The sequence below is a fragment of the Penicillium manginii genome (genome assembly GCF_028828005.1).
Source record: "Penicillium manginii strain IBT 31320 chromosome Unknown utg000004l:1.0-7231830.0:1.0-7236170.0, whole genome shotgun sequence".
Classification (NCBI taxonomy): Eukaryota; Fungi; Ascomycota; class Eurotiomycetes; order Eurotiales; family Aspergillaceae; genus Penicillium; species Penicillium manginii.
The window spans coordinates 558,968-571,350 of record NW_026643105.1 but is presented as its reverse complement, the minus strand read 5'-3'; the positions used below and the strand labels follow the sequence as shown (position 1 = coordinate 571,350).

The 12,383-nt window shown below is 47.0% G+C and overlaps 5 protein-coding genes across 5 annotated transcripts; 4 read left to right on the top strand and 1 right to left on the bottom strand.

Annotated features, from left to right (window-relative positions):
- Positions 1-454: 454 nt before the first annotated feature.
- N7533_003913 (uncharacterized protein) lies at positions 455-1,828 on the top strand (the record flags this gene model as incomplete). Its single annotated transcript, XM_057100563.1, has 1 exon — positions 455-1,828. The coding sequence occupies one exon, from the start codon at positions 455-457 to the stop codon at positions 1,826-1,828; it is 1,374 nt and encodes a 457-aa protein (XP_056960193.1).
- Positions 1,829-3,167: 1,339 nt separating this feature from the next.
- On the top strand, positions 3,168-4,948 carry N7533_003912 (MFS transporter; the record flags this gene model as incomplete). Its single annotated transcript, XM_057100562.1, has 5 exons — positions 3,168-3,597; positions 3,651-4,254; positions 4,305-4,402; positions 4,440-4,637; positions 4,692-4,948. The coding sequence occupies 5 exons, from the start codon at positions 3,168-3,170 to the stop codon at positions 4,946-4,948; spliced, it is 1,587 nt and encodes a 528-aa protein (XP_056960192.1).
- A 1,326-nt stretch (positions 4,949-6,274) lies between these two features.
- On the top strand, positions 6,275-7,402 carry N7533_003911 (aromatic ring-hydroxylating oxygenase subunit alpha; the record flags this gene model as incomplete). The annotated part of the gene is made up of 2 exons (XM_057100561.1): positions 6,275-7,017; positions 7,081-7,402. The coding sequence occupies 2 exons, from the start codon at positions 6,275-6,277 to the stop codon at positions 7,400-7,402; spliced, it is 1,065 nt and encodes a 354-aa protein (XP_056960191.1).
- Positions 7,403-7,948: 546 nt separating this feature from the next.
- N7533_003910 (putative C6 transcription factor) lies at positions 7,949-10,571 on the top strand (the record flags this gene model as incomplete). The annotated part of the gene is made up of 4 exons (XM_057100560.1): positions 7,949-8,793; positions 8,854-9,113; positions 9,167-9,392; positions 9,452-10,571. The coding sequence occupies 4 exons, from the start codon at positions 7,949-7,951 to the stop codon at positions 10,569-10,571; spliced, it is 2,451 nt and encodes an 816-aa protein (XP_056960190.1).
- A 297-nt stretch (positions 10,572-10,868) lies between these two features.
- On the bottom strand, positions 10,869-12,235 carry N7533_003909 (fumarylacetoacetate hydrolase family protein; the record flags this gene model as incomplete). The annotated part of the gene is made up of 3 exons (XM_057100559.1): positions 10,869-11,428; positions 11,480-11,818; positions 11,890-12,235. 3 exons carry the CDS (start codon positions 12,233-12,235, stop codon positions 10,869-10,871), a joined length of 1,245 nt encoding a protein of 414 aa, XP_056960189.1.
- Positions 12,236-12,383: the final 148 nt, after the last annotated feature.

The window sequence follows — 12,383 nt, the reverse complement described above, 5'->3', positions numbered from 1 at the left end:
ATATGGGTCTCAGCCTCAAACCTGTCGATTTTCATGAAGGTTTTCTCTCCGAACATTGAATAAAATGTAAGCTATATAATAATAATTTTGGAGTATAAAAAATTATTCAAAATCAAGAAGATGTAGTCTGTGAGATTGTGTGAAAAACGGAGAACTAATTTTCGAACGTTAATTTCCCATCATCCAACAATCGATAGCCCGTGTCGATCCTCAACTAGCCCGAGCCTATCACAGCAATAATAAAGTTTTATTGATCCATAGCGTTCCAAAGAAACAAAAGTTAGGAGAAAGGTGGAGGGATATGCCATGTTCTATTGGTTGAATTTAATGTCCCCCTATTTTTTGTGCACCGAATTTGCCGAGCCAGACTCTCGGGTTCCAAACGGAAGAGATGAAGAAGAATCGATGAGCCCAGGTGCAGGTGGAATACATCAAAAAAATTTTAATGCTCATCATGCGTTTGGAAAGCTTGCTTTTATTAGCTGCGACCTGTTGTGCAACTTCTACCGATGGCTTCAATGTGGAGGATATCGTCACCCGCGACGTTTGCATCCTCGGAGGCGGTGCTACAGGTACCTATGCTGCCGTCCAGCTGAGAGAGAAGGGCCACAGTGTTGCCCTGATTGAGAAAAAAGATCGGCTGGGGGGCCATGCAGAGACACTTTATCTGCCGAATGATAAATATGTCAACTATGGGGTAGAGGGATATTTCAACAACGACATCACCAAGAAATTTTTCAGCCAGCTCAACGTTGACTATGAAGCTCTGTTACCGGGATCAATCATTATCGAAAATGTGAACTTTAACACAGGAAAACGCGTACCTCCTGGCAATGAGCTCCTAGGTACTATCGCCGGTGCTACCCTGTACCGCGCTGCGATTGAGCAGTTTAGCTACCTGTCGACGGGGGCCTATTATCTCCCAGACGAAGTCCCGGAGGCTCTCCTCCGTCCGTTCCGCGAATTTGTGGAAGAACATGCCCTTCAGGGTGCGATGGAAGTCATCTTCATGTTCGCTGAGAATGTGGGTGATATCCTGAATGCTCCTTTGCTCTATGTGATCCAGAATTTTGGTATCACACATATCGATGCACTGTTGGAAGGCGGATACATTCGACCAAAGAACGGCACAGATCAACTGTTTACCAATGCTGCGAACTATATCGCCGAGGAAAATATCTTCTACGAAACCACTGTTTCTCAGGCAAAGCGCAATTCTACCGGTGTTGAAATGATCGTCCAGAATGCCGATGGAACCCGAAAACTCATCAAAGCAAAGAAGCTACTCATTACCTTCCCTCCCACAGCTTCCAGCTTGAGCGGTTTTGATCTCCGTTCAGAGGAGTCGACTCTTTTCTCAAAATGGGGCCATAAGAGCTACTATGCCGCGGCTATTACCAACACTGGTCTCCCCGACGGTATTAACGTCGCTAATACCAATCCAAGTAACCAGCCCGGGAGCCTACCGCTGCCTCCGTTTCAATGGCAAATGGAGTATTCCGGCGTGCCAGGTTATTTCATGAGCAAGATTGTGGCCGAGAGCAATTTCACTGCCGAGGACGCGAAAGAACTGATTCGATCCGACTTGAAACGTATGGGCAAGACGGGCGTATATTCGACTAAAGAGCCCGAGATTGCAGCCTTCGCTTCCCACTCGCCTGAAACACTAATTGTTTCCACTGATGATGTGAGAGCTGGATTCTACAAGAAACTGTACGCTCTACAGGGACAGCAGAGCACCTTTTACACCGGCTACACATTTTGTACTGACTATTCCACTCCTTTATGGAACTATACTAGCAGCGTTTTGGATATGATGGACCTGTGATAATTCAGGAAATATAAGCGGAAGTTTATAAACGATAATGCTTCACAAGTAATACTTTGCTAGGAGTATGATTCAATTGGCAGTGACTTGACTGTGGACAGAGATTGAGCTGGCGAACTCTAGATCCCAATCAAATCATAAATTGCGCCAGTGACGTAAATGCTAACCAGGATTATGTTCTGGACTGGGATTGTAGATTATATATATGCAAATATTTTCTTTGCCTCATCGGAGATAACTCGTAGTTTTCTTGGCCTTGGCGGAAATTCACATATTACCGGATTAGGAGACTAGTCAAACTGCCATAAGCGGCAATATGCTCCGAAAGCGTATCCACCACACGAGGCAGTGACTGAGATCAGATACTGTAGTGTCACATGAATAGCAAACGTTAATTAACTAAAAAATGAAAAATTGCTTCCCCAATGACTGAACCTGGAAGTACGTGAAAAACATTTAACGTGGGTGGGGGAAGAAGGCATAACAGTGGGGCTCATGATTCTTGGACCCCCACATAGATACAAGGACCCTGTTGAAAGCAACCTATCGCTTGACAGTTGGGAGGTGCGATGTTGCGTGATACTGAATATTAAAGGCAAATAGGCAACGAATTGATGGCTGATTGATCAGATAACTTGAACCGCAAACAGGGTTTGCATGGACACCATAATGATACAAGTTCATGTGCGGCTCCAATCTAAGGAAATTGAGGCCATCTATGTGCACGGTATATCTATGCGTTATCAAATTGACTGAGAGTAGATATATGTTACTACTAGTAGTAGTTTCTGTTATGTTTCTAAGAAGAATATTGTAATGTAGTACAGAATGCTACGCGATTAGCGCTTTATACTAGAAGTGCCGATGGGGGTGTTTCTCTCTAGTTGATTGGGACTTGAAAAGCTTGGTCTTAATAATGACTTCCAAGGTGAACGTGGATATGATGGGAGAAGATCACTTTCGATTGATTAAACCCGGACTTGACCTGTCAAGAATGGGAATGTCCCTTGTGTATTATCCGGTACCCTCGTAGCATATTACTCTTTATGGCTAGCGCCGTCAATCCAATTCAGGCAATTCTCTCAGCGGGTGGGGAATTCGAGATCGCCCCAGGTTGCGGCTGCGGGAAGTATACGGCCTGTGAACAGGAGACTGGTTAATTGTGCCGCATATCCATGGAAAGAGGCAATCTGTAAAATTTGCTATGCCAAGGCCAGAACAATGAAATATAAAAAAGAGGCCAACCCCTGCAGGGCTGAGGTATCAAAAACCAGCCTTGGAAAGAGTCACCACTCAAACCGATCCCTTCCCAGATCCGATACACACTACTAGTATCGAAATGGAGGCAACTCATTCAGATCACACGCATACCAACGCAACAAGTCGAACTGCCTCGATTGGCTCTGGTCCTGGCCAGGTCGACTATCTCGACCTTCCCGTCCGCGAATTGAACGATGGCGCCGACCTTAGCGAATACACTACCGAGACACGAACTGGGGAGATCATCAAACCTATCAAATCAAATGCCACCGGTAAAATGGAGGATTGGAAATTGGTTACATTCACCATAGATGATCCTGAGAATCCCAAAAATTGGTCAAAGGCATACAAGTGGTATTGCACCATGGTTGTTGCCTTTACTTGTTTTGTCGTCGCATTCGCCAGCAGTGTCATCACAGCTGATTTGGAGGGCCCGATGGAAGATTTCGGAGTCTCTCGTGAAGTCAGTCTTGTAGTTGTCACTGTATTTGTTGTTGGTTTTGGTGTCGGTGAGTTACCATTATTTTAAGCTAATATTAGTTCATTGCTGACAACGATTTAGGTCCCATGGCCTTTGCCCCAATGTCCGAAATGTTCGGACGACGCCCAGTATATGCGCTCACCCTTCTCATTGCCGTTATTTTCATCATCCCATGTGCTGTCTCGAAGAACATTGGAACTCTGATCGTGTGCCGATTGATCGATGGAATTGCTTTCAGTGCCCCGATGACGCTAGTCGGCGGTACTTTAGCCGATCTATGGAAAAGCGAGGAACGGGGAGTCCCCATGGCGGCATTCAGTGCTGCTCCTTTTATTGGCCCTGCAATCGGTCCCCTTGCAGGCGGTTTCCTCGGTGACAACTGCGGCTGGCGCTGGCTGTACTGGCTTCAACTAATTCTGTCCTTCGTTGCTTGGGTTCTCATTACTTTCACTGTGCCCGAGACCTATGCTCCTATTCTTCTCCAAAAGCGGGCCAAGAAGTTGCGAGCAGAGGAAAATGACCCCAAGTATACTACCGAGGCTGAGCTCGACCCTCGCCCCATGGGACAGAAGCTACGCATCTTCCTTTTCCGACCTTTCCAGCTCCTTTTCCTCGAGCCAATCGTCTTCTTCATCGCCCTCTACATGTCTGTTTTGTATGGCTTGCTTTATATGTTCTTTGTTGCGTAAGTATACATTACTCTGTGATCTGACAAATAGCTAACAAAATTCGCAGATACCCGATTGTCTATCAATCAGGCAAGGGCTGGAGCGCTTCCATGACAGGTCTCATGTTTATTCCTTTGGCTATCGGTGTGCTCATGAGTGCTGCCTGTGCGCCATTCGTCAACAAGAACTATATCAACATCAGCCAGAAATATAATGGAAAGCCCCCCCGCTGAAATGCGTCTCATCCCAATGATGTGGTCGTGCTGGCTCATTCCTGTTGGCCTCTTCATCTTTGCTTGGACCTCATACCCTCAAATCCACTGGTTCGGACCCGCTATTGGAGGATGGCCAGTTGGTTTCGGTTTCATTTTTCTCTATAACTCTGCCAACAACTACTTGGGTATGTCTTAAAATTCTTTCTGGTCTCCTTAAGAAAACGCTAATATCAATTCAGTCGACACATATCAGCATCAAGCCGCATCGGCCTTGGCCGCGAAGACATTTTTGCGATCCATGTGGGGTGCCTCCACCGTCCTTTTCACTGAGCAGATGTATAATCGCTTGGGATACCAATGGGCAAGCTCTCTTCTCGCATTTATTGCTTTGGCTTGCTGTGCAATCCCATATGTCTTCTTCTATAAAGGAGAGGCTATTCGTCGTTTCTCGAAGTATGCCTTTGCCGACGACGAGGAACAAGCTGTCAAGGCTTAAGCACCCGCGGACGAAAGACATTCATGAAGCCGTGTGTCATTAACTATTTTCTTGGCCACAACCCAAACTTTACTAAAACCTCACTGTTAATTAATTAGAACAAGTACGTGAATTATGATAGAATAAATACAGAAGAAACTATGCATACCTTAATAGAAATAATACAAAATACCATCTGGTTTATGCTTCTATACGAGATATCAAGTACGTACAGAATATAGGAATAATACAGTTTTTCTCTTGGATGAATGGAATTCTCATTCCCAAAGAAGTCCTCTATGTTCAGAAAACAGTCTTTGAGCTAAGAAAAGAAAGGTTCAAGGGCATAGCTTATAAGAAGTAATCTCCAATACTCAATCAAGGAGTTTTTTTATAAATTTGCGCGATCAAATACTTAGTCTTAGCGATATACTGTATGTTGGGTTGAAAGGCAGGAGAGCTTGAAGAGGTAAGAAGACCAATTGAATCGAGGGAACTAGATTCCAGGATTCTTGTAATCGTGATTTTCTCATTGGCCAGCTGGTGGGAAATGAATCAAAGTTCCGGGTCGTTGCTATCAGCACCGCCCACGTGGACGGTGTTTTTACCAATTAAGGCATATCTATGCCGGTTGGCGGTCGGACTCCAGGGCTTCTGGCGGGGGTTTTTCATTATCTATCTCGAAATATGTAATCCTGATTTGCTCTTCCTTTTAGCCGGGACTCTTGCTGTATACGTATACGACTGATTCTTTGGTTGGAAAAAACGAACAATCTGGACTTGGTAGGTGAAGCTTTGACGCGTTCAAGTGTTTCTGTCTCTTGGGCAAAACCTTTGAAACCTGGAAGCGACCAGATAGTGGGACGATTGATTCTCAATTCTTTATGAGACCCTATGAGTGAACTGGATACTTATCAAGCTGGGTTTCAAGAGATGCATTCCTATGTACGGTGTCGTTTTAAGCATGGTGGACGAGACTGAATTCCACGATATCACCTGTGTGTAACTAATTTACAGTCAATGCGATGAATCTTGATACTAGTAGGCATGGATGTATATAACGACTGCATAATTTTTTCATGCAAGCTCATGGCCATACTCATGTCCCGAGGTCCTGTGATCGGAGTCGGCTTTGTAGCCGCCTCTCGCTCCGAGTTCAGTCCAGATAAATAGCAACGAGATTTCCAAGCTTTCTTCCAAGGTTCAAACCCATTCAAGTTGGAACATAGAATACTTTAGTGCCTATTAGGTATTCAAGCTCACCAAACCTAGTACTCTTTCAAGTTGTCTTTCCGGCTCTTTTCACTCCCTTCCAAGGTCACGGTTTCTTTAGGAAAATAAAACACAATGACCTCCACTCTGAAAGGATTATTGGGATCTAATACCTCTAAAAATTCATGCTCGATCTCCTCTGAGAAGTCCCCACGAAGAGCGCTCCCAGCCAACTGGTATACGTCGCAGGCTCTGTATGAACTTGAGAGGCGATCTATCTTCGCCAGAAATTGGTTGCTCACCACGCATTCTCTGCGATTATCTAAACCTGGAAACTGGCTACGCTACGAAACTGCAGGGTGGTATTTTGTCCTCTTTCGAGACACTAACAATGCTATCAAAGCATTTCACGATGTCTCGGCTCACAGTACTGAGGACCGGATTGACCAACCCGAAGAATTCCTCGCCCAGGGTTATGCGAATTCGAGCCCAGTTCATGTCCATATCGATCTGAATGGCTTTATATGGGTTAACCTGGATTCAAACGAGGAGCCAGAGATTGCGTGGGAAAGAGATTTCAAGGGTATTGACCTCCAGCCTCGCTTCAGCGACTTTGACTGGAATAATTACGTCTTTGACCATACATGGGAGATGAATGGCGCATATAATTGGAAGGTATTAGCTGATAACTATAATGAATGCTATCATTGCGCCACAGCCCACCCTGATGTGCAGTCCGTTGCGGATCTGAATTCATACTCGGTCGACACCGTCGACGGAAGCATTATCCATCTTCCAGCATCAACGCCAGAACAGATCAAAGCGGGCTTGAAAGTCTGTAGCACATATTACTTTCCAAATGCCTCGATGACTGTAACGTGAGTGGACTCTACTATTTACCAAAAACGGCAGCTCGCAAACAATTGTTAACTCCCAATCAGACCTCACTTCTTTTTCATGCAGCGATTTACCCCAACTTCACCAAAGACCTGTCAGATGCGGTATGAAGTCTTTCGGAATATGCACTCTTCCGACGCAGACTTCAATTTGGTCAGCGACATGTTCAAGCGAATTATGAACGAAGACAAGCATCTCTGCATCGAGGCACAGAAGAATCTGAGCTCGGGAACTTTTGTGAACGGGTTACTTCACCCAGAGATGGAAAAGGGCCCGCTATACTTTCAGTCTGTTGTTCGAAATATTGTAAAAGAGCACCACCGACGTGAGAAGGAAGCTCGGCACGAAATTTGGGCTGTTCAATGATCATATCACGGCTATGCCAAGTCTATTAGTTAGTGGATCCTAGATTGCACTAATTAGCTCAGAAAATGCCTATGGTTGGTGCATTGGTGCACGGCCAAGTCCAACCTTTAAGGTGAAACCAGCCAGATGCAATAGAAATCGGTAGCGAATCAATTATTTAAACTGTATGTAGTGGAGATTGTAGAGCGTATACTAAATAAGATGTTGAATGTCGCTGACGTAGGCCATCCGCATTGGGTCCACATCACGTGCTCGTCACCACCGCGATGCTCGGCCAGTTGGAACTCGGCCACCTCCAGCTCGTCCTCAATTTGATAAAATTGTCTCTGCGCCACCATGATACCCCACACGGAGTGATGGAATAGCCTTATTCAAATCTCCAATTATCTCCAGATATAGTCGAACGTCTGCGAAATCATCCATTCGCCAGTGTCGCCCTTGAATCTCTGCGCTTTCTCCGGTCGCTATTGAAGCCCAGATACCCGACGCATGATAATCTCGATATAATCACATTTTAAGCCGTCGGAATTCATCGAGAATCCGACAATGACTTCGCCATACCCTCCGAATCCTTCTATCTCCCCCTCCGACATGGCTGCGGCACAGAACCGCTCCGTGTCCGATTTGCCGCAGGATCAAGTAGATGCCATTATTCGCACCAAGCGCAAGGCGCGTGAACCAAAGGCCTGCTACCCGTGCCACGCGCGCAAAGTGAAATGCGACCGAAACCTACCTTGCGACGGGTGTATCAAACGCGACCATACGGAAATTTGTTCGTACGAACGGCCGTCCAAGAAGCGCTCGCAGGCTTTCCACGAGAGCCCTGTCGAAGGAACGTCGGCACTCACGACTTCTGATCACACCGGACTATACAGTTACGAAGATGCTCCGCCCCATATCAAACACGAACCTTTACAGTATCGAGCGAATAGCAGCAACGTAGGTGGCCGAGTATCCATTGCTCGAGAGGAGTGGGATAATGTACGCAATCGACTGCGGGAGATGGAATCGACAATCTCTTCGTTAAGAGTCGGACTCGAGCGTGCTGAAGATGGCCCTGCTACTGGGATTGATAGCGGGAGTGTGCAGAGTGCCGATGTGAGCTCCCGCTCCAAAGGCGCCTCCCCGGACCGCGAGGGCATTCATGCCGCAAACACACTGGGCAAAGGAACTGTCCACCTGGGCTCTCGATCAGTCTTAGCCTATATTTTACATAACAAATCGGGATCGGACCAGCTCCAAGCTCTTCTAGAAGGAGGAATTTTGCCCAAGCTTGGCCTGGATAATGAATCCGCAACTTATCCATTTGTGGATTTGTGGTCTTCAGATATGTCGACGTTTGATATCAGTGCTGTTTGTAGCGCACTTCCAACCGATCAGCAATGCCGAGAGTGAGTAAAATCTCATCAGAGACGAAAGTTCTTTTTTGAATCTGATTCTAACTTCAACAGATTCTTCTTTTACTACAAAGATATTGCGGGGGCCATATATCCCGTCCTTGAAGATATTGCCGAATTTGAAAACAACCTCGAGCTCTTACTACAGAACAGAATTGCGTCCGGTGGTATTTATCGCGAGGACGCAAACGAATCCCAAAGCCCCTTTGGTGTTAGCATTGCCTATCTCGGGCTATTATTTGCTATCTTGGCATCTGGTTGCCAATCCTCGGATCTCGGAAGCAAAGAACGAGAATTGACCTCTCAGGTTTACGGTAAGACGACGAGAGTGATCCCGCTAGATGGATGTTGACTAAGGTGAATCTAGTTTGTTGTTCTTACCAATGTCTGCGAATGACCAACTTCTTATCGCAACCAACAATCGAAGCTATCCAGACCCTGCTAGTCATTGGAAACGTCCTATCCTATAACATGAATCCTGGCATCTCATATGTACTGCTGGGCATGACACTTCGAATGGGCTTGGCACTCGGATTACACGTCGAATCAAGTCGGTTTTCAGCAGATGAGCGATACCGTCGGCGGCATGTTTGGTATGCTTATGATCAATCGGTCCTGCAAATCCCTAGAAATACTGATCTTTCCCTCTCAGGTGGTCCATGGCCTGGCAAGATAGCCATTTTTCCTTGTCCTACGATCGCCCTTCCACCACAGCTGTCAGTCAGCCCGATATAGCGTATCGCGAAGGCTCAAAAGCTGGAGATCTCTCCTACTTTGAAACTCTCTGTAGAGTCATATCATTGGCTCTAGAGGTTGTGCGGATTCGCATGCTCAGTCCGCATGCACAAATGAGCTTCGGCAGCATTCAAGCCTACAAGGAAAGAATTCAAACAATCATGGACGAAGCGAAGCCTTATTTGCGCGAAGCACAGTGGTGTTCGACTGCTAAAGAAAGTTTAGAGCGCGCGGTGCTGAAGCTACATTCTTCATACTTCTCATCCGAATTGTGCCGACCGGCGCTGAAATCGACAAACGAAATGAGTGACGTAGGAGCTGCTAGTATTCGTGCGGACTGCATCTCGAATCTCATGACAACCGTGGAAGCTTATATCGAAATGCATAACATTAGCTCCCATGCTGCACGCTCGTGGATTGCTTTGCAACGCGCTATTAGCTCCGCGTTCCTGCTTGCTGTCATCGAGGAGGCAAAATCAGACCAAAATGTTTGGAATTTGCTTCGGCAACTCGAGGGAATCATTGCACAACGCGCGAGTAACGAGCGGGCCTATGATACTGGCGACGCCAACGCTCCCACAGGAAATATGGCTTCTCCGGCTCAAGCCATGAACACATATGACCCAATTACCGGGGCCACAAACCCACCGGGGGTCGTTCCACCTCCGGTGGATCCCACATCGCCCGCGGCCATCGGTGATAATCAGACGCAGTGGGCCAAGTCTCTTGCCAAAACCCACCGCGCCCTGCAAAAGCTCTTGGGCGCATTTGGAAATCAACAAACTCGCTCTGCAAATGGTCGCAGTCCTGCGAACCTCGCCCAGTCTAGCCAGGCTGGTGCATCAATGGGCTCTTTTGTCCCTTCGGGCATGACACCCACTGTTGGCTCACTTCCGCCTCCTACCCCAGAGAGCTCGGGCAGTGGCGAATGGACTATGCCAAATATACTGGATCGCGCATCGGAGTATATTCACCCCCCCACTATGGAGTTAGTGGTGCTGTCACGACTCCTTCCGTTCTCCTATATTCAGTTATAAATCTTCTTCAGCGCGGGCCAGAGGCATTTCACTGGCGTTGGGTACTGCTTTTCTTCACGAAATCAAGGCCATGGTGTTCCGGCACTATTTGGATTACTTAGTTGTTCAGCTCGTTTTTGTTCATAGGTCATCATACACCGCTCTCCTGATGTCTATTACGGTCCTGTTTAATAATTTGACACCTACGCCAAAGGTATATGTCCCATAAACTTGCCAAGTGTCGGTGCCAGCTCTAACCGGCTCTATCTCATGTGCGAGTACTTCTTGAAGCGCAAGAATTCTTCATTTCTATTTGTTTCACACATTGACTGACGCCACGAGCTGACCGACACACTCGCCAAATCCAACACCGGAGTTCACACCACCGACCACGCCTGTCATTCGGACGATATCACCATCCAGCAAGAGCTTTCTCTCCGAACCATCAGTCAAGGCTATGGGCTCCTTCCCAGCCTTTGTGGTCTCCAGCAAGCAGCCAAAGCTGCCCTCGTTAGGACCACTCACTGTACCTGTGCCCAAAATATCACCGGTGCGAAGGTCTGCCCCAGTGCTAGCTAAATGGGCTGCCATCTGTGGCCCATTCCAGTGCAAGTCCGTGTATTTTGATTCACTCACGGTTGTCACATGCTGCCCAGAAATAATCTCGACCTTGAAGTTTATTTCATAGCTTGACTTATTGATATCATCCTCAAGATGACTTGCTAATGCGACCTCAGGCTTCGCACCAGCGGTGACAAAGGGCTCCAAAGCATCCAAGGTGATCACCCAGGGAGAGATGCTAGTTCCGAAGGACTTGCCATTCAAAGGTCCCAAGGGCATCATTTCGCAACCTTGAATGTCACGAGCTGGAACAACTTCTAGTTAGGAAACCATTTACCTGCGGATCGGGTGGCGAAATGAGCACTCACCACTCCAGTCGTTCAAAAGAACCATCCCGAAAATATGGTCGTTTGCGTCAAGCGCATTCAAACCCTGTAACCTGGGCACACCATTTCCGATAATCACACCCACTTCCAGCTCATAGTCCATGGCCTGCGAGGGACCGTAAATGATAGGCTTCTTCTCCGATGGAACCGAGCGATCAAAGAAGTGACCCTTCGGCCGAACTACTGGCGTCCCCGAGACACAGACAGTGCTAGCACGGCCGTTATATCCGATTGGGAAACTGAAAAATCCTGGAGGGACCGATTCATCATTGATAATGATTCGGCCTGCATTGCGAACGTGGTGTACACTGCATGAGAAATCTATCATCTGTCAGATTGACTGTTGACGTATGCCCGGCATCGTTGTATAGCTATGAATGTGAGGTACATACCTGTGAACCCGCCCACTGCCATGGGCAGATGTAAAGTGACAGCGCCAATATCCTCGGCGAAACCCGCCGGTAAGGCCTTTTTCAATGTCTCTTGTAGCACGCTTCTCACCTGCTGATGAATAGGTTTGGGAAGGGCCGCGTACTCGTTCAGGGTCGTGCTATCAAATATTCCTTCCGATAGGCCCGTGATGTTGGAAAAGACTCCTGATCGCTGTATGTCGACAAGAAAAATGACCTCGTTGCCCAATCGAGTCACGCATTGTGGATTCGGATGGCTCTCAGAAGATGCCACACCAAACGGGATGTTGGCGATCGAAAAATGGTCACTATACTCTGGAGAAGACATTTTCTATGAGGAAGCGCAGTGAATTTAGGAAATCAAATTATTTTCCAAGGGAGAAGTTACTATGCAGTTGTGTTTATTGTTGCAGCCCCCACCATCCGAAATTGTGGATTTCCCCGCAGTCCACATCCCGAAGATGGGCAATATGTGC